Genomic DNA, 22,026 nt, shown 5'->3' with positions numbered 1-22,026 from the left:
TCGGATGATAAAGATTTCTCAGAACATGGAGTGTGAATCAAACCCATTTTTGAATTGAAATTGAGATACTGATACAAGTTCTTCCCTTCTGAATCAGATAGATTCATATCTAAAAGAGGTTGACAATAAGTTCTTTCAAAATTGACTATTTGTCCCTCTGTTAGAGGTGTTCCAGAAATGTCTGCGATCGAGTAAATAGCTCTATGAACAAATGGATTGGATCGAGTTGGAAAATGGAAAGATTTGTACAAGTTATACGTTTCATCACCACTTTGTGGAAAAGCCTTAGGTATGAATGTGTTAGATACCTGTGACTCGATTGCTGAAATAGTATCTCTCCCCCAAAAAGCATGTTTTTTTACCGACGCACAAAGAAAATATTTTGTTGCGAATGAACAGATATTGAGGAATTGTCCATACGTAAAATCATCATTATTGATATGGGCCTTTTTCATATAAAAGGGAAATCTTTTGTTAGGGCTCGATCTTGGGACTAGTCTATAACGATCAAAATCGAATCGTGAGCCTATTAGTGAAGCAAATTCAATGAAGCAACAACTGGTACCATAGAGAAGCAGCCATAAACTAGAGAGTCTTGACCAATTTGAAAGATCATTTAATGTAGTTGAAATAACTGAATTTTGGGTTGTTCGATGAAATAAGGGAAACTCGATGGAATTCATAACTATCTCAATTTTTTCCATTTTTCTTTTTATTGTCTGAATATTCGGGAGCTAAGACCATTCCAATGCTCCCTTTCGCCATGCATAAACTAAACCAACAATTAAGATAAGCACAAAAATTAAAGCTTCTACAAATACGAATAAACCTAATACATCGAAAAACCGTTTCAACATCAAAAAAAGCAAAAACTAGAGCAAAAACTAGAGCAAAAACAACAAAAACTAGAGCAAACATATAATAGCGGATTCTAAATTGTAACCAAGCGTCGCCTATTGGTTCTATACCTGATTCATAACTAGAAAGTTTTTCCGGTCCTTTGCTACTCGGAGCTAAAAATCCCGAAATGAAAAATACCAAAATAGGAATATGACTTGATATTATCAGAAATGCCCAAAAAATATCATATTCGTAAATCAGAAACATAGATGCACTCCTATAAACGTGGAAAATATACCGGATTAGTAAATTCAACTTAAACTTTTTAAGTCGTTCATAACTGTTTAGTTAAAGTAAGAATTGCTTTTGGTCCAACCATCTAATTTCCTTTTGCGGGGCATGGTTCCTTTCAAGATTCATCGATTAGAATCCTATTTTTAGTATATCACTTTTTCTTTTTCTTTTTTTAGTTATAGTTAAAACTAACTATTGCTCTTATCCAAATTCTCTTGTTTTCATCTCAATCTTACCGAGAATTCTCTCTAAAGAAAAGGGATTCTAAATAGAATTCTCATTTTTTTTCGAATTTTGAATTCTATTTATTAGTTATTATAAATTGGTCGAAATTGAAATTGACTTTTTTTATCCTTTCTATTTGATTATCTTTATAAAATAGATTAAATTTCCCTTTTTTTATGAATATGTACTTTTGTCTCTTTTTTATTAGTGGTTTAGAATAGAACAAGTAGTCACAAGTAGTCAGATGTAAGAGAATGTAGAGGAATTTTTTTTAGAATAGAAGGGTCAAGGGTCTTGGTATATTACTTTTATTAGAATCCAATCCCAATAGAGGATTTTCTATCGAAAGAGTAGACTAGGTCTAAGTAAGGTATACTAAGCCTATTTTACGTTGTTGACAATGTTTACAATGAAACTTAGCATTAGCAAAGATATTAGTTTTTTCAAACTTGATCTTGTGCACAAAATTGGGGTTGGGTTAGGTTGGGGTTTTTAACCAGACTCGTATTATGATACAAAATTCACTAGAATTGGATATACCAAAGAAGGGTAGTATAATTAACTCGTTGATTTTGACAGGAAAAGAGGAAAATTCCATACGAAGAGTAATGAGGAAAAGTTGGTTTGTTTATCCACAACTAGAAAAAGATCAATTAGGTCCATTGAAATGAAATGTGTTTTTTCTTTCCCAATGAATGGGCTTATAGAAATGATTGTCTAGGAATGATTGTCTTTTGATAAAGCAATCAGTCAGTTAAAACAATAACGAGAAAAATCAAATAAAAAAGATACAATTTTTTGTATTCGAATTTTTATTCACGAATTGTTTGAATTGTATGTATAGGTATCTAGGGCTATACGGACTCGAACCGTAGACCTTCTCGGTAAAACAGATCAAACTGATTATTATTAAAATGATATGAACTGTTTCGAAGACCCAACATGCATTTTTTTGTGCATTGTGCTCTTTCATTAAGTGATCGAAATATCAGCTAGTCCGCCATTTTTATTTTTTGATAGAAAAATAAGAAGATGGCTCCATGTGCTCTGATTCATTATGTTGATTCAGATTCAGGAACACTACCAAAGTTTTTCAGGGGGGGTTATCTTGAGTAGGTTTTCCTTTGGCCTAGATTAACTTACTAGATTAACTTAAGTGAAATGAAGTCTCTATCGCTCTACTTAAAAATCAAAGAGAAAGGAAGGGAAAAAAATAGAATTTGTAACTTGCTATCCTCTTATGCAAGATTTTACTACACTCAATATCGAAAATAAGATAGAAAGATTTCTAAACTTTCAAATCACAGTACAGAATTTGATATTTTAAAAATAAGTATCTTGTATAATACTCTTTCCCTAGAACCACTGTTTGTATTCAACTTCCACAGAAATTGAATATTAATTCAATTCCAAACTGAACCCGAGTCTCACAGCTGTTGAATGCACTTTTATTCTTTCTCTTTCCTCCATTCTTCTCAAAAAGGGAAAAGAGAGAAAAGAGGGGGCTGATATTTAATTGTATCTCTAATATTCTTTATTCCGTCCCGCGCCAATAACTAGAATGGGAACGTCAACGCATCCAGGAAAAAACGATTAATCTCTATCAATAAACCTGCCAAAGAACCGAACCATAGAGTACTTAGTACCGGTGCCACGGAAAGATATGTTTTCAGATCTCGCATTGAAAAACCTCCTTCATTTTTTCATTTTATTGAAATCAATAAGATAATACATATTTAAATGTACAATGATCTAGTAAAACAGATTTACTTTTTGTTAAATACAGAAAAAACGTCCTTTTCTTCTCCAATATTCCCCAAAAAGACTCAGTTATTTTTCCTTGGGGTTCCGTTCCATATTTCATATAGATAGAAGTATTTTTATATTATTATATGTTAAATGAGACCAAAAAGACGAAATGAAAAGAAAAATTCTAGATTTTAATAGAGGAGATAATGATGTGGAAAACAAGACAGGAATTCTCTACAATGACACTGTAGACCAATGGAAGGGATGTAGCGCAGCTTGGTAGCGCGTTTGTTTTGGGTACAAAATGTCACGGGTTCAAATCCTGTCATCCTACCAATTACTCTCATTTGAGCAGTAATGAGGTATTTTTTAAGATCCACTCACAATGGACATATCATATAGATGGATATGTAAAATACTGGATTTCCAATCCTAGCAGGAAAAGGAGGGAAACGGATACTCAATTGAAAGTGAGTAAACAGAATTCCATACTCGATCTCATAGATACATATAGAATTCTGTGGAAATTCCATACTCGAATGTACGGCTTGGAGGGAGAGTTTCATATCTTTCGATATCCACCCTACAAAATGGGGTAAAAAAGCCAAAATAAGTGATTTTAGCCCTTATAAAAAGAAAACTGATTCTTGAACCCCTTTCACGCTCATGTCACGTCGAGGTACTGCAGAAGAAAAAACTGCAAAATCCGATCCAATTTATCGTAATCAATTAGTTAACATGTTGGTTAACCGTATTCTGAAACACGGAAAAAAATCGTTGGCTTATCAAATTATCTATCGAGCCGTGAAAAAGATTCAACAAAAAACAGAAACAAATCCACTATCTACTTTACGTCAAGCAATACATGGAGTAACTCCGGGTATAGCAGTAAAAGCAAGACGTGTAGGTGGATCGACTCATCAAGTTCCCATTGAAATAGGATCCACACAAGGAAGAGCACTTGCCATTCGTTGGTTATTAGCGGCATCCCGAAAACTTCTGAGTCGGAATATGGCTTTGAAATTAAGTTCCGAATTAGTGGATGCTGCCAAAGGGAGTGGCGATGCCATACGCAAAAGGGAAGAGACTCATAGAATGGCACTAATGATGCTCTAGTAGTTGTTAGATTTCTAAAAAAGTTATTTTCACGATTTGATACCCCAATAGCCTTAATTAGCAAGATATGGAGTTCACCACCAACTAGCAACACCATATCACCCTCAGACCTGTGGGCAAGTAGAAGTCTCGAATCGAGCAATCAAGAGGATTTTAGAAAGAACTAAAGGAATGAATCGCAAAAATTGGGCGAAAAAGTTAGATGATACTTTGTGGGCCCTTAGGACAGCCTACAAAACTCCTATAGGAACAACATCTTTCAAACTCGTTTATGAAAAAGCATGTCATCTACCCGTAGAACTTAAACACAAAGCCTATTTGGCTCTCAGAGCTGTGACTTTTGATCTAGTTTCCGCCGGTAAAAACCGGAAAGATCAAATTCACGAACTTAAAGAACTAAGAACATTAGCCTACGAAAACACCTAGTCTTACAAAGAAAAGACTAAAAGTTTACATGACGTCCATTTAAAAGGAAACAAAAAGTTTAAAATCGGCGATCGAGTACTGTTATACAACACACGTTTTCGTTGTTTCCCAGAAAAATTAAAATCTCGTTGGACAGGTCCATACACAGTTGAACCAGTTTTTGACTATGGTATAGTCGAGATTTCAAATTCTTATGGCCACAAGTTCAAAGTTAATTGACATCGATTAAAACCATACATCGATGGGCCATTTAAAGATGTTTCGGAGGTGGTAACCCTCCAACCAACCCAATAAACATGCAAGAAATAGGGTCTGGCCAAGACCTTCATAAACTAGGTCTTGTAAATATTTTTTTTTCAAAAATAGAAAATAAATATAAAGAAAACACGGGGGCGTGCTCTTAGAAGCACGGTCCCGTGCCACTAAATTTGGGCCAGAATCTACACTGCAAATATCTCAGTCAGACTGGTTTGTAACAGAATTGTCAGACCAAAAACACGAGGGCGTGCTTCCAAAAGCACGGAGCCGTGCCAGGCTACTGGTTAGCTATAAAAGGCATCATTTGCCAATGCATTCCTTGAACCAACCCAAACCAAAAACACTCTCCTCTAAGATAAAAACATGCCTACTGAGATGAGTGAAGCAATTCCCGTTCCTCGACAACCGAGAAACGAAACCCGACACGTATCTAATACCAAGCTTTTTTTGAAACTTCAAGAACTCGTCAAAGAACTCACCGAGATGAATCTCCTCGCATAAATGCGTCTCGTTTAACTCACCGAATCAGTAGAGAATATGAAAATGGAGCTTCAATACTTTAACGAATCCAGTTTCAGGTTCTCTGATTTACGTATTTTCCGCCACTAGGACCATTCGGCGGGGGAGAACCATTTGGTGAAATTTAGGAACTTTAAGTTTTCTGTTTTCATGTGTAAAACAAGTGCTAGGCACATCGTGTTAGGACTCTCGGGCTTAACCCGAGTATTTTTATGTTTCTAGGAAAACCGGCCTTATCTCATAATTGTTTTAAGACTTTTAATTTTAATGAAAAGTATTTTAAGGATGATCAAACTCTTGAAATAACATACTAAAGATCATTCTAAAAATTCCGGCTCTCTTGTTTGGCTTAAAAATCAAAGAAACTTTAAGTGACAAAAAGCATGGGGTCGTGCTTCTTGAAGCACGGGGCTGTGGTCACCTTAGAATCTTAAGCTTGACACATGCTGACTCCGTATAATTTTCTGAATCAGAAACATTTATTCCCCTAGCAACACGGGGTCGTGCTTCTAAAAGCACTGGGACGTGCTCGACTTTCAAGTCTCTATATAACGCATGCACAAACTCACTATTCCATTCACACCAAACATAAGTTTACTGAAATGGAAAGTAAGAAAGTTGAATGGAGACTAGTGAGGAAGGGCAAGCATGGTGATTCTTCCTCAAACCTTGAGGAAGAAATCATAAGGCTCCAATTCATTAAGAGAGACCAAGTCGAGAGTAACATCCAAACTGAGGCTCGCCTAATCGAGCTGATCAACAAAGTCGAACTACTTCAGTTTAAGAACTTCCATGTTGTGGATAGCCACAACAAAGATATGAGCTTTAAGCTCAGATTTCTCAACCGGGAGGTCGCAAAACTCGACAAGAAGCCCTCCGATCTCTTGCAAGCTAAAAAAGCCCTACCACACATTCAAGACTTGTTCGGGAATGGTGGTCGTTGAAGTTCCAACTTTGTCTTGTTAAGAAGTTACTTTTGCCAGTATTATGTTTCGTGGTTCGGGATTGTTTTTGTACTTTTATTTCCGCTATGTTTAACTATGTTTTATGTTTTAATGAAAATTAAAACTCTTAATTTTAATCCTCAAAAGAAAATCAGTAAAAAAAACGAACCTGCCCGACAAATAAACAGCAAAAACAAAAAGATTCTGTATGCCTCATGCAGCACCGGGCCGTGCTTTACAGAACGGTTACGAGTTTTATATCAATAAAATAACATCACCATTTACCTAAACCTAAAAACAACATCGTCCAGAACCAAAAACCGCCGACCATCCACCAATTTCACCAATCCTTGCCTTAAATCTTCGATTTTCAACAAAAGGTATGTTAATCTAACAAATCTAATCTTCAAATTCAACATTCTAGGTCTAATCCAAGCCTAATTCTAACAAATTGATAAAATCGTGTTCAAACCTGTAAAATAGATGATTTAATTTTTTTAGATTTAGGACAATGAGTTGTTAAATAGACTTACATTTGTGTTTTGTTAAGAAAAACGAGTCGGGTTCGGATCTTAGTTGATTTCCTTCAAACTTGAACCCGAATAATTAGTCAAAGACCGGTTGGAATCGTAAGTTCGAGTCTTGATTATGGTGGAATTAGGATTAAAAACACGGGCTATGCCTTACAAAACACGACCCGTGGTCACCTTTTGGTCAACAAAATGTCAAAATCTGGAATTAGGTTAAAACTGCCAAGGACCCGCAGCATGGGGCCGTGCTTTTTAAGCACGACATCGTGGTTTAATTCTGTTCCAGCATTTTCAAAATTTTTGTTAAAATTCAACTAATTTGGGCAAAAATTTCAGATGGCTTAGTACGGGGACGATGTACACGCATTCCTAGTCTTCTCAGAATGCACTGAAAGGGATCGAAAAGCCCAAGCTAGAATGTCCTAACTTAACCGACGGCTTCCAGAACCGAACTTTTATGCTTGCAACGATACATTGATGAAAGGGCCATGGCGACGAGTTTTTAGTCAAAAAGGGAAAGCTATCACAGAATTAACAAAGGAATTCTTAGCCTCTTTCTCCTTTAAGAAGAAAATCTTGGACATGTGGGTTGATGAAGCAGTTGAGTTCAGGTGTGGGGGTAATATGGTACACGACATCAATGACCCAGTTGGGTATTGATTTGGGAATTTACACAAGTGACGAAACAGACAGCCCTATCTGGTACACAGCCGCAGCCACATTTCCAGACAAAGATGTTGATGAAGACGCAGAGGCTGGGAATGCACGCTACAAATATGGGAACTACTGGGATTTTAGGATGAAATAAATTATGGCCAGCAGCTCAAAGAGCACCGCCTTACGAGACCCACTCATAAGATATATTCACCGACTACTAAGCTATACAGCAATAGCACGCGGTAGGAGTAAAGGAGTGGTGAATCTGAGGGATTTGTGGGCACTTTATTGCTTAAAAAATAAAACTACTTGCAACATTACTTATCTGTTCTGCCAGCTTTTCAGAACAAATTCAAACGCAAAAAGCCCGAATACCCCAATTTTTGGCAGTGCATGGATCTATAAGCTTTACGAAACCTATCATGCGGACAGAAAAGGAACACAAAGCCCTGACCCGATTTCTCTTAACCCCAGTTATTGAATCGGGATGCAAATAGTCCTATGGGAAAACATAAGGCCAGAGATATGGAGGTTCGTTGACAGCCGGGGCTAGTTTTGGGATTCTGAGAGCCAATTGGAGACGTCAATGGATGACGAACAAAGGACAGAATGGACGCACAACTAGCAGCTAAGTATGCAGAAAAAAAGAAAGAGATTGACCATTTGGGATATCGCATGGATAGACAGTGGGGACCGTTCGACCCAGACACAGGTAATTGATGAGCAACGGTGATGGTAGTTCTGACATGGGTATGGGCTCATGTGGTGGTATTTTAATGACATTATTATTATGCTTGTTTGAACATTTTATGTTCAGTCGTTTATTCGTTTGTTTGTTTGTTTGGCTGGATACTTTTTATGACAATGGGTGCCAAGACATCGTAGCAGGTACTTATTTAGCCCGTGTGGGCTGGGTATGGATGATTCCATACCCAATTTTTAGTAGAATTATGTTGGTTGTTTGTGGTTGTTTGCAGTTTTATATTAAACATGTACAAAACAGGAAAACGGACAAAAACAGGGGACGGACTGTCAAAGTTTCGTTAACCCGTAGGGAAGTACCTCTCCATCTTAAGCCACCGTACTTAATTAGAATTGTTATCTTTGTATGAATCTTTTGTGAGATTCAAGTGTGTAGAGGGGAATTACTTGACCATGCTGCTCAACTAATTATAAAATTCTCTAAATAACATTATTGTAAATAAAGACTATTTCTTTAACAAAACCAAAAGAAAAATCCAATAAATTTTTTTTTGCAAATAACCAAATACAAATCTATTCTAACCAAAAAGTGAAAAAGCAAAAAAGAAGTTTTGTAATATTGGGAATAAATTTATGCAAAATTTGACGTTTATACCCAATCCCTCCGTTACTGTAAGATAAAACTCATGTCATATAAATACTTTTTTGGAAGATTTGAGTGAGTCAAATGTTTCGTATGATTTAGAACTTTTCGCATCTATTCATTTCACGATCGCACGAAGCGTTGTATAAGGAAGAAGGTAATATCACTACAACCCTCTTAAACCATTTTCCAAATTACAAAACCATAAACCAAAACCTTACCACTCTACCCCTCACAAACCAGAAAAATACAACACTGGTCTTTTACCGGCAGACCCTAAAGAACTGGAAATGCGTTCTTTCGATTTCAATTTCCTTTGTTGCAAACATTTTGCAAAAACCTAGGTTGCCTCTAAAATTTAGGGAGAGAATCTTTCTCTTAAGCAATGAGGTGAGAAAAAAGTGGCGCCAAAACGAACAAAGGCCACCATTTTTTGGAGTTTTGATGTGGTCTAAAATATACATATTATTATACATAATTCCTACACTTTTTAGTACTTTTGAGCCATGTTTTTATTGAACATATTTCTGTTTGGCTCATATTTGAGTTTTAGAAGTTTCTTGAGACAATGAGCTGAAAATAGTAAAACACTTTAAAAAGATTGTTTAAATTGTCACATATTCTATAATTCAAATTAATTGTTATTAATTGTTAATTTCTACAAATTGTGATAGTAACCTCGTCAGAAAGTTAATCATATTATTTAAATATAATGACTAATTAATTCAAATTTGATGGTTAAAATAACATAGTATATGATCTATTAATGCATTTCAAATTTGTAGCAGCACATCCACGTGACTTATGAAGCCAACTTACATAATTCGTTGAGTCAAATAGGAGTGGAGAACTTGTTTTATTCGTTTGGGCTGGACATGTATTTTCGTTTGGGCTGGAATCTTATCAATTAAAAAAAAGAAAGAAACTTGGAAGTTAAGAAAAGGGCAAATTATAAATATTGATGTTAGCCGACAGAATGAGGGCATGAAGTACTTTTGACAGTTGATTGGTTCTAAAAACAAGTTTTGTAATCCTCTGGTCAGTCGCAATAAAAAAGGGTAGACAGGAGGAGCAGACGAAACTTAAAAGAGAAAAAGGAAGCGGTTTTGTGTTCGGGTTCACATCTACTTCAAGATTGGTTTAATTTTGTTATCTTTATTATGAACTCCATTATTGAGCTTATCTATTTTATTATTTTAAACATTGTTATTGGCTAAACCCTTTTAGTTATCTAGGCTTGTGATGATGTTTTGTTGACTGTTTTGGACTAGTCGGTTTTCGGGTTTTGTTTATGGGATTTTGATTAATTAAAAGTTTTGATCAAATTTATTGGATGTGTCTCATGCGTATTTATTTTTAATTTTTGTCTAAATGAATGTTCCACATGTTACTTTATTGAATGTCTTTTGATTATAGGTTGCATGTTAGGGTTGTTTACTGTGTGTTTGCAACTTCTTTATGGTTTATTGAGCTCATTTACCATAGAAACTGATTTTTGGCATATTGTTAGAAGTTTGTATTCTTACTAGCTTAAATATCTGACGGGTGATAAGTTGTCGGGTTTGTCTGCGTTGTTAGGGTTTTAGGTTAACTTATCTGACAGGAGGTTTGCCTATTTTGCCTTAATTTCACTGTTTACCCGTGTCCTTTAAACTGTTCAAAACCACCCCGTGTACTTTGGTGCATTGAGATAGTGAAACCGACGGGTTAGCTGTTTTATAGGGTAACTAATCATAATTGGTGAACTGACAGGTGAACTAATAGGCCGGTGTTTTTACATGATCTCTAAGATTTCTTTTTTTGGTGACACCTTGAGAGTGATTAAGGATCCATTAAGTTTCCTAGATTTTCATATCTTTAGATTCCCGGTTCCCATAACATTTTCCCGTAACCGATAAAGCCGGAGTCGTCACAATTCAGATTCCTTGCCTAGGTAACTCTTGCTCTCATTTGAATTTGCTAAAGTTTTTATTCGGTAATTTAATTTTCTAGTTTATTTTAATTTAATTAAGTAATTACTTTAATTAATTATTAGTTTTTAAAATAAAATAAATAAAAATCCAAAACTATATATTTTTTAATTATTATTTTAAATTAGCTTTTAGAACTAGTCTCGTTATTTAAATTAGTGTCTCTAGGGTTCGATATTCCCGGTCTTCTCATAGCTATTCTACACCCGATAGGTTCACTTGCCTGTTGTTAGTGGTTTAGTTTAGGGTATTCTAGGTTTTTATTACTCGTTGTGCTTGGTCATTATTTGTTAAATTTTTATATACCACTTTACGCACATCAAGTTTTTGGCGCCGCTGCCGGGGACACTTGGTAATAGCGAACTAGTTTCTATTTGCTTTTATTTGTTTTTAGTTTTAGTTTTAGTTTTAAGTTAATTAATTAGTTTATTTTATTTTATTATTTAATTGCTCTTGATTGCTATTTGTGCCTTGATTTTAACGTGTGTGCTTTAGGGATAAGCTTGGGTCCTCGTTATTTTTCTTGTTTTTCAGCGTATGCGACGTACTCGTTCACTAGGACCAACAGAGTTCACTGCTTCTGACGAACCCGAGAGAGATTTTCGTGATCGTCGTAAGGAGTTTCGAGAGATTGCACGTGCTCTACGCGAAAACAAGGTACACGTTTCTGATTCTATATTAGATATGGGTGACGTTAACCCCCCTAGGCGTACGGTTCACTCGAGAGCGAATGAGGGAGTTATGGGGAGACGGCCTGCTATCACACGCCCGGCGATGCCCGATGCTAATAACTGGTAGATTCCGACCAACGTCATGAATTCCATCACTAATTCTGCCCCATTTCACGGACTTGAAGACGAAGACGCGCCTGGCCATCTGAACAAATTCACTCGTATTTAAGACACTTTTAATATTGCCAACGTCACTCGTGCTTCTATCTAACTTCATCTTTTTCCATTTTCTCTAGAGGGTCGTGCTTCATCATGGTTGGAAAACCTTCCCCCTGGGTCCATCACTACGTGGGAGAATCTTCAAGCCGAATTCCTTAAGAAATATTTTCCGCCATCTAAAGCCTCGCGACTTCGTGATCAGATCTGTTCCTTCCGCATGGAGCCTGACGAGCCATACTCTTTGGCTTGGGAAAGGTTCCATAATCTGCATAGTAGATGCCCCCAACATGGTCTACTTGAATGGGCCGTAGTCGAGAAATTCTATAAAGGGCTGACCTTTGAGTTGCAGAATAGATTCAATACGTCAGCTGGAAGAAACATGTTAGAGAAGTTGGATATAGATGAGTGTGAGTCGTTGTTTGAGAGTTTCTCCCTAGCCGAGCAGCAGGAGCCGTCCGCTCGAGGTACTTCTAAAACCAACACCTCTTCCGCTCGAGGCATTTATCAGGTCTCGAATGATACTACCATCGCGGCTGCCTTAGAGAATATGCAGAAGGATATCCGAGAGTTGAAGAAGATTGCTCAGAAATGTGAAATATGTCATGGAGGGCATGATACAGTTGATTGTCCGGTCGATCAACAGGAGAAGGTGGACTACTTGGGTAATCAGAGTCGGGGAGCGAATGCCTACGGTAACTCAGGATGGAGAAATAACTCCAACTATGGTTGGAGGTCGGGAGGTAATGCTCAGGGTTTTCAGCAAAGACAGGAGCAGGTTAGTGACCCAGAGGCAGCAGGAAGTTCGAGTGCCGGAAAGAATAATGGTATGGATCCGGATCTTAAGGAACTTCTAACTAAGCAATCTACCATGCTTTCTCACCTTTTTGATAGAGATAATAATACACAGCAGAGACTGGCTGAGCACGACACCCTATTGAAGAACCAACAGTCGTCATTTTGGAGATGTCTCGAAAGGTGGATGAGAAGATGAAGCAGATGCTACCTAATAAACAGGTCGGAGCGTTTCAGGGAAGCACTGAGCTTAACGCGAAGGCACAGTTGAAGGCGGTGACCACCCGTAGTGTCAGAGGAGGCGATATAGAGCAACCGCCGGCAGATGAGGAGGAGCCGGTGGACGAGGAGATAGAGATGGAGACTCCTGTGAGGGCGCACGAGAGGCGAGTCCCAGCAAGTACCGCGTCAAATGGTGAGTTTCCCACAGAGAAAGCTATTGAAGAGAAGATTGAAGATAAGAAGAGTCACGAAGTCGATCTTACTTGAGTTCCGTATCCAGCTCGTCTTCTGCGGCAGAAGTATGCACAGGAATATGGACATTTCTTGGATATGTTTAAACAACTAAAAATCAATCTTCCGTTTGTCGAGGCACTCCAGCATATGCCTAAATATGCCAAATTCTTAAAAGATCTTCTTTCGAATAAGAAGAAGCTGGAGGGGCTTTCGACAGCTTGTCTAAATGAAGGATGCTATGCGGTAGTCCAGAACAAGCTGCCAGAGAAATTAACAGACCCAGGATACTTCACGATCTCGTGTTTGTTTGGCAGCTTGGCTAAGAGCTACGCGTTGGCCAATTTTGGTGCTAGCATAAATCTGATGCCATAAAGCTAGACCTTGGCGAGCCAGTCCCGACGCGCATGAGTTTATCCTTGGCCGGCCGTTCGGTCAAATATCCGCGGGGAATTGTAGAAAACGTACTCGTTAAAGTGGATAAATTCGTTTTTCCCGTGGATTTTGTTATTCTCGACATGGAGGATGACGATCAGGTCCCACTCATTTTGGGACGACCCTTCCTGTGTACTGCTAAAGCGCTTATTGACGTCTTCGACGGTAAAATTACACTTCGTGTAGGGGAGGAGAACGTCACCTTCAATGTCGTCAAATCGATGAGAAACTCCAGTAGTCAGGACGATTCGGTCTACTTTCTTGACACGTTCATATCTCAGTTCGAGCGTTGTCTTGACTACATCTCTGGAGCATATTTGCTCAATCAGGAGGACGAGGTTAATGTTCCCCCGAAACACGACCTGAGCATTCTTGTTAGCTCACCTCCTGAATACCCCGAGGTGTTCACGGTTGGCGATAGCACCGAGGGACCGAAGGAGAGACCATCGATTGAGGCGCCACCGTCCCTCGAGTTAAAGAGCTACCTCCTCATTTGGAGTACGCTTTCTTGGATGGTGACGCTGATTTACCCGTCATCATTTCTTCTCAGTTGACGGATGATGAGAAATCGAGGTTGGTCGATGTGCTCAAGGCACACAAACAGGCTATTGCGTGGAAACTCATGGACATTCAGGGCATCAGCCCGAACTTTTGCACGCACAGGATACTCATGGAGGATGAGTACAAGTCTGTAATCCAACCTCAAAGGAGGCTCAACCCTAACATGTCGGAGGTAGTCAAGAAGGAGGTTATCAAACTCCTCGATGCAGGCTTGATCTATCCCATCTCCGATTCTTCATGGGTGAGTCCCGTTCAGGTCATCCCTAAAAAGGGAGGGATGACAGTTGTCACTAACGAACGTAACGAGCTTATTCCAACTAGGATAGTCACAGGTTAGCGGGTGTGCATCGACTACAGGAGGCTTAACGATGCTACTAGGAAAGACCACTTTCCTCTTCCGTTCATCGATCAGATGTTGGAGCGTCTGTCTGGGCGACAATTTTACTGTTTTCTTGATGGATTTTCAGGTTATTTCCAGATCCCGGTCGCACATGAGGATCAGGAAAAGACCACTTTTACATGCCCATACGGTACCTTCGCGTACAAACGTATGCCTTTCGGGTTATGTAATGCTCCGGCCACTTTCTAGCGTTGCATGGTAGCGATATTCCAGGACATGATCGAGAGTTCCATGGAAGTTTTCATGGACGATTTTTCGGTATATGGGGACTCCTTCGATCAATGTCTTTCTAATCTTGAGATGATGATGAAGAGGTGCATAGAGACTAAGTTGATGTTGAACTGGGAGAAGTGCTACTTCGTGGTGAAATTGAGGTAGACAGAGCTAAAATTGAGAGGTATTATGCTCGGGCACAAGATTTCGCGAGATGGTATTGAGGTAGACAGAGCTAAAATTGACACAATCAGTAGACTTCCTCTACCGACTAGTGTGAAATCCGTTCATAGTTTTCTCGGGCATGCGGATTTTTATCGTAGATTCATTAGAGATTTTTCTAAGATCACCCGACCCATGACTCGTCTTCTAGAGAAGGACGTCGCATTCGACTTCGATGCTGATTGTCAAAAGGCGTTTGAGTTTCTCAAGGGGCAGCTAGTTAACGCCCCTATCTTAGTAGCACCCGACTGGAGCTTACCCTTCGAGCTCATGTGCGACGCTAGTGATTTTGCAGTCGGTGCTGTTTTAGGTCAGCGTATGGACAAGCACTTCCATCCTATCTATTACGCGAGTAAGACCCTCATTGATGCTCAGGAGAACTACACGACTACTGAGAAGGAGCTTCAAGCAGTGGTCTTTGCGTTCGACAAATTTCGTTCTTATCTCGTGTTGTCCAAAACCATCGTGTATACTGATCATGCAGCATTGCGATACCTGTTCGCCAAGAATAATGCCAAGCCTCGCCTGATACGATGGATTCTCTTGCTTTCCGAGTTCGATATTGAGATTAGAGATAAAAAGGGAGCGGAGAATGTAGATGCGGATCACTTATCATGTCTGGAGGATCCGAAGAGAGAGGAGATTAGAGAGGATGCCATCGTGGATAAGTATCCCCACGAGTAGTTGATGATGGTGAGAGTGAGATTTGAGAGAGAGCCAGTTTTGTATGTGAGTGCTGAAGAGGAGGGTCTGCCATGGTTCTCCGACATTGCGAATTATCTGGCCAAAGGAGTAGTGGTCAAGGGCATGAGTTATCAGCAGAGGAGGAAGTTTTTCGCAGACGCCAGCCACTACATATGGGATTCTCCGTATTTGTTTCGTGTAGGCGCCGATCGAGTGTTGAGGAAGTGTGTGAGTAGGGAAGAGGGTCATGAGATTCATAGGCATTGTCATGAGGGTTTAACTGGAGGCCACCATGGTTCGTCTTCCACCGCTAGGAAAATTCTAGATTCCGGCTTTTATTGGCCATCGATTTTCAAAGACTCACACGAGTTTGTCAGACAGTGTGACGCATGTCAGCGCACTGGTAACATCTCATCCCGTAATGAGATGCCCCAAAACCCTATTCAGGTGTGTGAGGTTTTTGACGTTTGGGGCATTGATTTCATGGGTCCGTTCCCTTCTTCTCGAGGGAACCGATACATTCTCGTGGCTATCGACTACATTTCCAAGTGGGTTAAGGCTCAAGCCTTTCCCACTAACGACGCCCAAGTTGTAGTGGGATTCTTGAAGAGGTTGTTTAGTAGGTTTGGTACTCCCAAGGACTTGATCAGCGATAGGGGCACGCATTTCTACAATGCCCAGATGGAGAAGGCATTGACACGGTATGGGGTCACCCACCGGTTGTCCACCGCCTATCATCCACAAACGAGCTGTCAAGTGGAGAACGCAAACCGAGGAGTGAAGCGAATTTTAAAGAAAACTGTCGATAAGAACCGAAAGGACTGGTCTGACAAGTTGGATGACGCACTTTAGGCTTTTCGTACAACATTTAAAACACCTATTGGGACCACACCCTTTAGGATGGTTTACTAGAAAGCGTGTCATTTACCGGTTGAGTTAGAGCATAGAGCATATTAGGCGTTGAGATCCGTTAATCTTGACCTGACCCAAGCTGCGAAAAACCGGTATCTCCAAATTCATGAGGTAGAGGAGCTGAGAGATGAGGCGTATGCGAGATCATGGAGTTATAAGGAGCGTACGAAGGCGTTACATGATCGAAAGTTGAGGAAAGTGAAAGAGTTCAAGTGTGGGGATTGGGTATTGGTTTATAATTCTCGTCTGAAGTTATTTCCAGGTAAGCTTAGATCGAGATGGGTTGGTCCGTATACGGTGAAGGCGGCATTTCCACACGGTGCATTTGAGTTAGTTGATCATGAGGGGAGAGCGTGGAAGGTGAACGGCCAAAGGTTAAAACATTATATCGGTGGGCCGGCTGATTCGGTCGAGGAAGATGTATTTCTCCTCGATATCCCTACTTTGACTGCTTGACAGGGATAGGCATCAGGAAATACACGAGTGTAGAGTTTGTATAATTTTTATGTGTTTTCTATTATTTTTGTATTTGGAGTCAGTTTTAAGTTTTTAGAGTGTTTGATGTCTGCTTTGGGTGCTTTGAGCTTTGTTTTGCAGGTTTGGATACTTTCGTTCGTACTCAATCTCCATTTGGACGGGGGCGTTCTAGCTGATTTGATTTTAGAGGGTACCCAAAAGTTGCGGCCGCGAATGAAATGCTATACGGTCTCTTTATTGGAACATGACATACGCAGATCATTGCCAAATTACCAGGGGAGTCTGTTCCATTTTCTTTATGCTTTGTTTCATTTCATTTTGTTTTATTTCTGCTTTATTTTTGACTTTTCCTTGTCTCCCATTGAGGACAATGTGAAATTTAAGTGTGGGGATGGGAAACTTACGTTTTTAGATTTTTATAAAAATAAAAAATAAAAAAAATGAAAAAAAATATAGTTAAAAAATGAAAAAAAAAAGTTATATAAAAAAAATTGAAAAACTTTAAAAAGAAAAAAATGTCCCGAAAATTTATTTTGCGTATAATGGAAAATGATATTATTGTTTAAGGTTGATCTTTTAAAACTATTATTATATATGAGATTAAATAACAGATAGCGCACTTAATTTGGGATGTGTCGGTAGGCCCAACTAGCTTTGATAGTCCGCTTTAACATATTTTATATATCTAATAATTTGAAAAACGGTGAAACCGAATTTCGATGCTTAGGGAGGATTACCATAATCTAAAAACTTTGAGATGGTAAGACTTAGATGCACTCAAACCAGCACACCACCACATGTTCATTTTTTTACGAGCTTAGAAAATAGTTATATATTTAGGGTGATATAAAAAAAAGCAAAAAAAAAAGTATGTTTTGAAAGTGTATTCCAAGAGTAGGTTCAAGAAAAGCAAAATGCTTGTGAAGAAAGTTATGTATTGTAAAATGCTGAAGAAGCATTCTATAAAGTTAGTAAAAGAGGCCAATGCACATACTAGACGGAACTTAGAGTTTACGTGTTACCAAGGGGATAGTGACTCTGAGGATACACTATTGGGACTCGAAGGTTCTTAGTCAATAAATATCAAATTAGGAATTTATAGGACAAAGTCTAATAATATTTAGGAATAGCTCGTAAGGCCTTCACATGACCATTCATCCATCAAATTCCACTTAGTGCATCTACTTAGTACCATTAACGAGTCCTTCGCTTATGGTGATTTGTCGAGCCAGTTTGCTTCGACTCTATTTCTTATAGCTCTCTTTGTCTGAGATGGGGTAGGTGTAGCCATAGCTTTTGAACTTTAAAACGTTTAATGCAATTGGGGGCTTGAGAGGCTGGTGGCTGGGTTTTAGAGGACAACAATATCGGCAATCGTAGTTTTTACGTTTATCTATGCTTAAAAGATAAGCTATATCTTTTAAAGATCGATCTTGAATTATGATTCCATTGAATTATATATTTTTCGAGGACGAAAAAAGTTTTAAGTGTGGGGATATTTGATGTGGTCTAAAATATACATATTATTATACATATTTCCTACACTTTATAGTACTTTTGAGCCATGTTTTTATTGAACATATTTCTGTTTGGCTCATATTTGAGTTTTAGAAGTTTCTTGAGACAATGAGCTGAAAATAGTAAAACACTTCAACAAGATTGTTTAAATTGTCACATATTCTATAATTGAAATTAATTGTTATTAATTGTTAATTTCTACAAATTGTGATAGTAACCTCATCAGAAAGTTAATCATATTATTTAAATATAATGACTAATTAATTCAAATTTGATGGTTAAAATAAAATAGTATATGATCTATTAATGCATTTCAAATTTGTAGCAGCACATCCACGTGACTTATGAAGCCAACTTACATAATTCATTGAGTCAAATAGGAGTGGAGAACTTGTTTTATTCGTTTGGGCTGGACATGTATTTTCGTTTGGGCTGGATTCTTATCAATTAAAAAAAAGAAAGAAACATGGAAGTTAAGAAAAGGGCAAATTATAAATATTGATGTTAGCCGACAGAATGAGGGCATGAAGTACTTTTGACAGTTGATTGGTTCGAAAAACAAGTTTTGTAATCCTCTGGTCAGTCGCAATAAAAAAGGGTAGACAGGAGGAGCAGACGAAACTTAAAAGAGAAAAAGGAAGTGGTTTTGTGTTCGGGTTCACATCTACTTCAAGATTGGTGTGATTTTGTTATCTTTATTATGAACTCCATTATTGAGCTTATCTATTTTATTGTTTTGAACATGGTTATTGGCTAAACCCTTTTAGTTATCTAGGCTTATGATGATGTTTTGTTGACTGTTTTGGACTAGTCGGTTTTCGGGTTTTGTTTATGGGATTTTGATTAATTAAAAGTTTTGATCAAATTTATTGGATGTGTCTCATGCGTATTTATTTTTAATTTTTGTCTAAATGAATGTTTCACATGTTACTTTATTGAATGTCTTTTGATTATAGGTCGCATGTTAGGGTTGTTTACTGTGTGTTTGCAACTTGTTTATGGTTTATTGAGTTCATTTACCATAGAAACTGATTTTTGGCATATTGTTAGAAGTTTGTATTCTTACTAGCTTAAATATCCGATGGGTGATAAGTTGTCGGGTTTGTCTGCGTTGTTAGGGTTTTAGGTTAAATTATCTCACAGGAGGTTTGCCTATTTTTCCTTAATTTCACTGTTTACCCGTGTCCTTTAAACTGTTCAAAACCACCCCGTGTACTTTGGTGCATTGAGATAGTGAAACCGACGGGTTAGCTGTTTTATAGGGTAATTAATCATAATTGGTGAACTGACAGGTGAACTAATAGGCCGGTGTTTTTACATGATCTCTAAGATTTCTTTTTTTGGTGACACCTTGAGAGTGATTAAGGATCCATTAAGTTTCCTAGATTTTCATATCTTTAGATTCCCGGTTCCCATAACATTTTCCCGTAACCGATAAAGCCCGAGTCGTCACAATTCAGATTCCTTGCCTAGGTAACTCTTGCTCTCATTTGAATTTGCTAAAGTTTTTATTCGGTAATTTAATTTTCTAGTTTATTTTAATTTAATTAAGTAATTACTTTAATTAATTATTAGTTTTTAAAATAAAATAAATAAAAATCCAAAACTATATATTTTCTTAATTATGATTTTAAATTAGATTTTAGAACTAGTTTCGTTATTTAAATTAGTATCTCTAGGGTTCGATATTCCCGGTCTTCCCATAGCTATTCTACACCCGATAGGTTCACTTGCCTGTTGCTAGTGGTTTGGTTTAGGATATTCTAGGTTTTTATTACTCGTTGTGCTTGGTCATTATTTGTTAAATTTTTATATACCACTTTACGCACATCAAGTTTCCAAAAGCGCAATGAAAAGAAGAGAAAAAAGATACGAACGTTGCTTAGGATGCGGGAACTAGTCACACGACGGACGATATAGAAAAAGTTAAACTCAGTCTCAACATGAATATACCTAACTAATGATGGTGAGGGCTATTAGGCTCAAAGCCGAACGATCCATTAGAATTGAGAGTTATGTTCAGAACAGGATTGAGGAAGAAGTCACATCCTCGAAAAAACTGGTCTTGACGATCTGACATTAAAAGAGTCGCTTAATTTGTGTTAATATATATATATATATATATATATATATTCAAACGGGAGAAAAGAAGCTGACTATTGAAGACATCTTAATTTTCCCGACAATCAGTAGAAATTGTATTTACCATCCTCATTAACCTAAACCCCTTGAACCACCACGAAATACCCAATCCCGGTTCAAAAAAAACAACCCCAATTACCTTCTGATTTATGCAACCCTTCACAAGGGTGGAGATTTGAACGTGCTACAAGCTTATTTATCACAGGTTACATCTTGACTAGAGTGTTCACATACGTACATCACAAGTACGACCAGATATATAAACCGAGCATGAGTGAACATTGTGAGAATGTGACGTTATGCATAAACAGAAGCTCATAAAAACAAAACTTTCTTTTATTTTTCACTACATATAAACCAATGATTTAACGTTGGTTAATCCGTTTCCATTTTATTGGAACTCTTTTGGGGATCTTTTCAGCTATGGTCCTAACTTGCTATTTTTAGAGAATATTTATAAGTAGATTTCTTGATGACAAGCAATGTTCAAGTGTGGGGATGTTTGATATACATAAAATTATACATCTTTTTAGCATCAAATAATCTCTAAAAACTGCAATTTCTATCAATTAGCATAGCTCAGAAGGCTACTTATCGTAATAAAATGAAAATTCAGGTAAACCCAAGCCTCAAACGAAGAAACAAGCAAAACGACAGAGAAAATGGAAGAAAAAACAAGAAAAACAAGAAACACGCCCCCGTGCTTCTGAACACAAGAAAAGACAAAAATACACAAGAAAAGACAAACATTGAAAACAAAAGCACGTGGCCGTTCCCCCTTGAACACGGGGCCGTGGTCACCCTCAGATAAGAAAAAAAGGATTTAGGTGCATGTCAATAAAAAGCACGGGGGCGTGCCTCAGAAGCACACCCCCGTGGTGAGTCACCATGTACGATCTGACAACATGCAACTGGGATACGTGGACACGGGGCCGTGCCTCATAAAGCACGGGGCCGTGCTCCTTCCTCCAGACAGCCTATAAATAGTGGAGCATGTTGCACTCATTTGGTGTGCTTGATGAAGGTTTTTAACCCGGTTTCTCTTATAAAAACACCCACATTACATTCATATTGAAGATTTTGTGAGGAGTTTTAAAGCTTGGAGGTTGTCATCATCATCCTTCATCATCAACATCATCACAATCCATCATCATCATTAAGAAGGGATTTTCATCCACATTTGGTTAGATTGTTTTAGTTTAATCATGTGTTTGTTATTATCATCTCTTTTAATATTTAAAACAATGCTCATTATGAGCTAAACTCCATTAACCATTTAAAATCTTTGAAGAAGCTTTGTTTTACTTGATGATTATGTGAAACATGTGATTTAGTTTTGTAAAGTACATGGTTATTTTGCAATTATCCATTGATGAAGAAATGTTTTATCACTTTAATCTAATACATCAAGGTTGATGATTTATAATCATTCATGGTAATTCATGTTCTTGGAA

The 22,026-nt window shown here is 37.9% G+C and overlaps 1 protein-coding gene across 1 annotated transcript; it reads left to right on the top strand.

Moving 5' to 3' along the window:
- Positions 1–14,113: 14,113 nt before the first annotated feature.
- Positions 14,114–14,782, top strand: LOC143583043 (uncharacterized). The gene is made up of 2 exons (XM_077065470.1): positions 14,114–14,336; positions 14,607–14,782. The coding sequence occupies exons 1-2, from the start codon at positions 14,114–14,116 to the stop codon at positions 14,780–14,782; spliced, it is 399 nt and encodes a 132-aa protein (XP_076921585.1).
- The last annotated feature ends 7,244 nt before the right edge of the window (positions 14,783–22,026 follow it).

Source organism: Bidens hawaiensis, unplaced genomic scaffold, assembly GCF_021521415.1.
Source record: "Bidens hawaiensis isolate Kalapana, Puna unplaced genomic scaffold, B.hawaiensis_p1.1 tig00032106_1, whole genome shotgun sequence".
Lineage (NCBI taxonomy): Eukaryota > Viridiplantae > Streptophyta > Magnoliopsida > Asterales > Asteraceae > Bidens > Bidens hawaiensis.
Note: the sequence above shows the minus strand (reverse complement) of the source record. Positions and strands in the feature narration are given on the sequence as shown.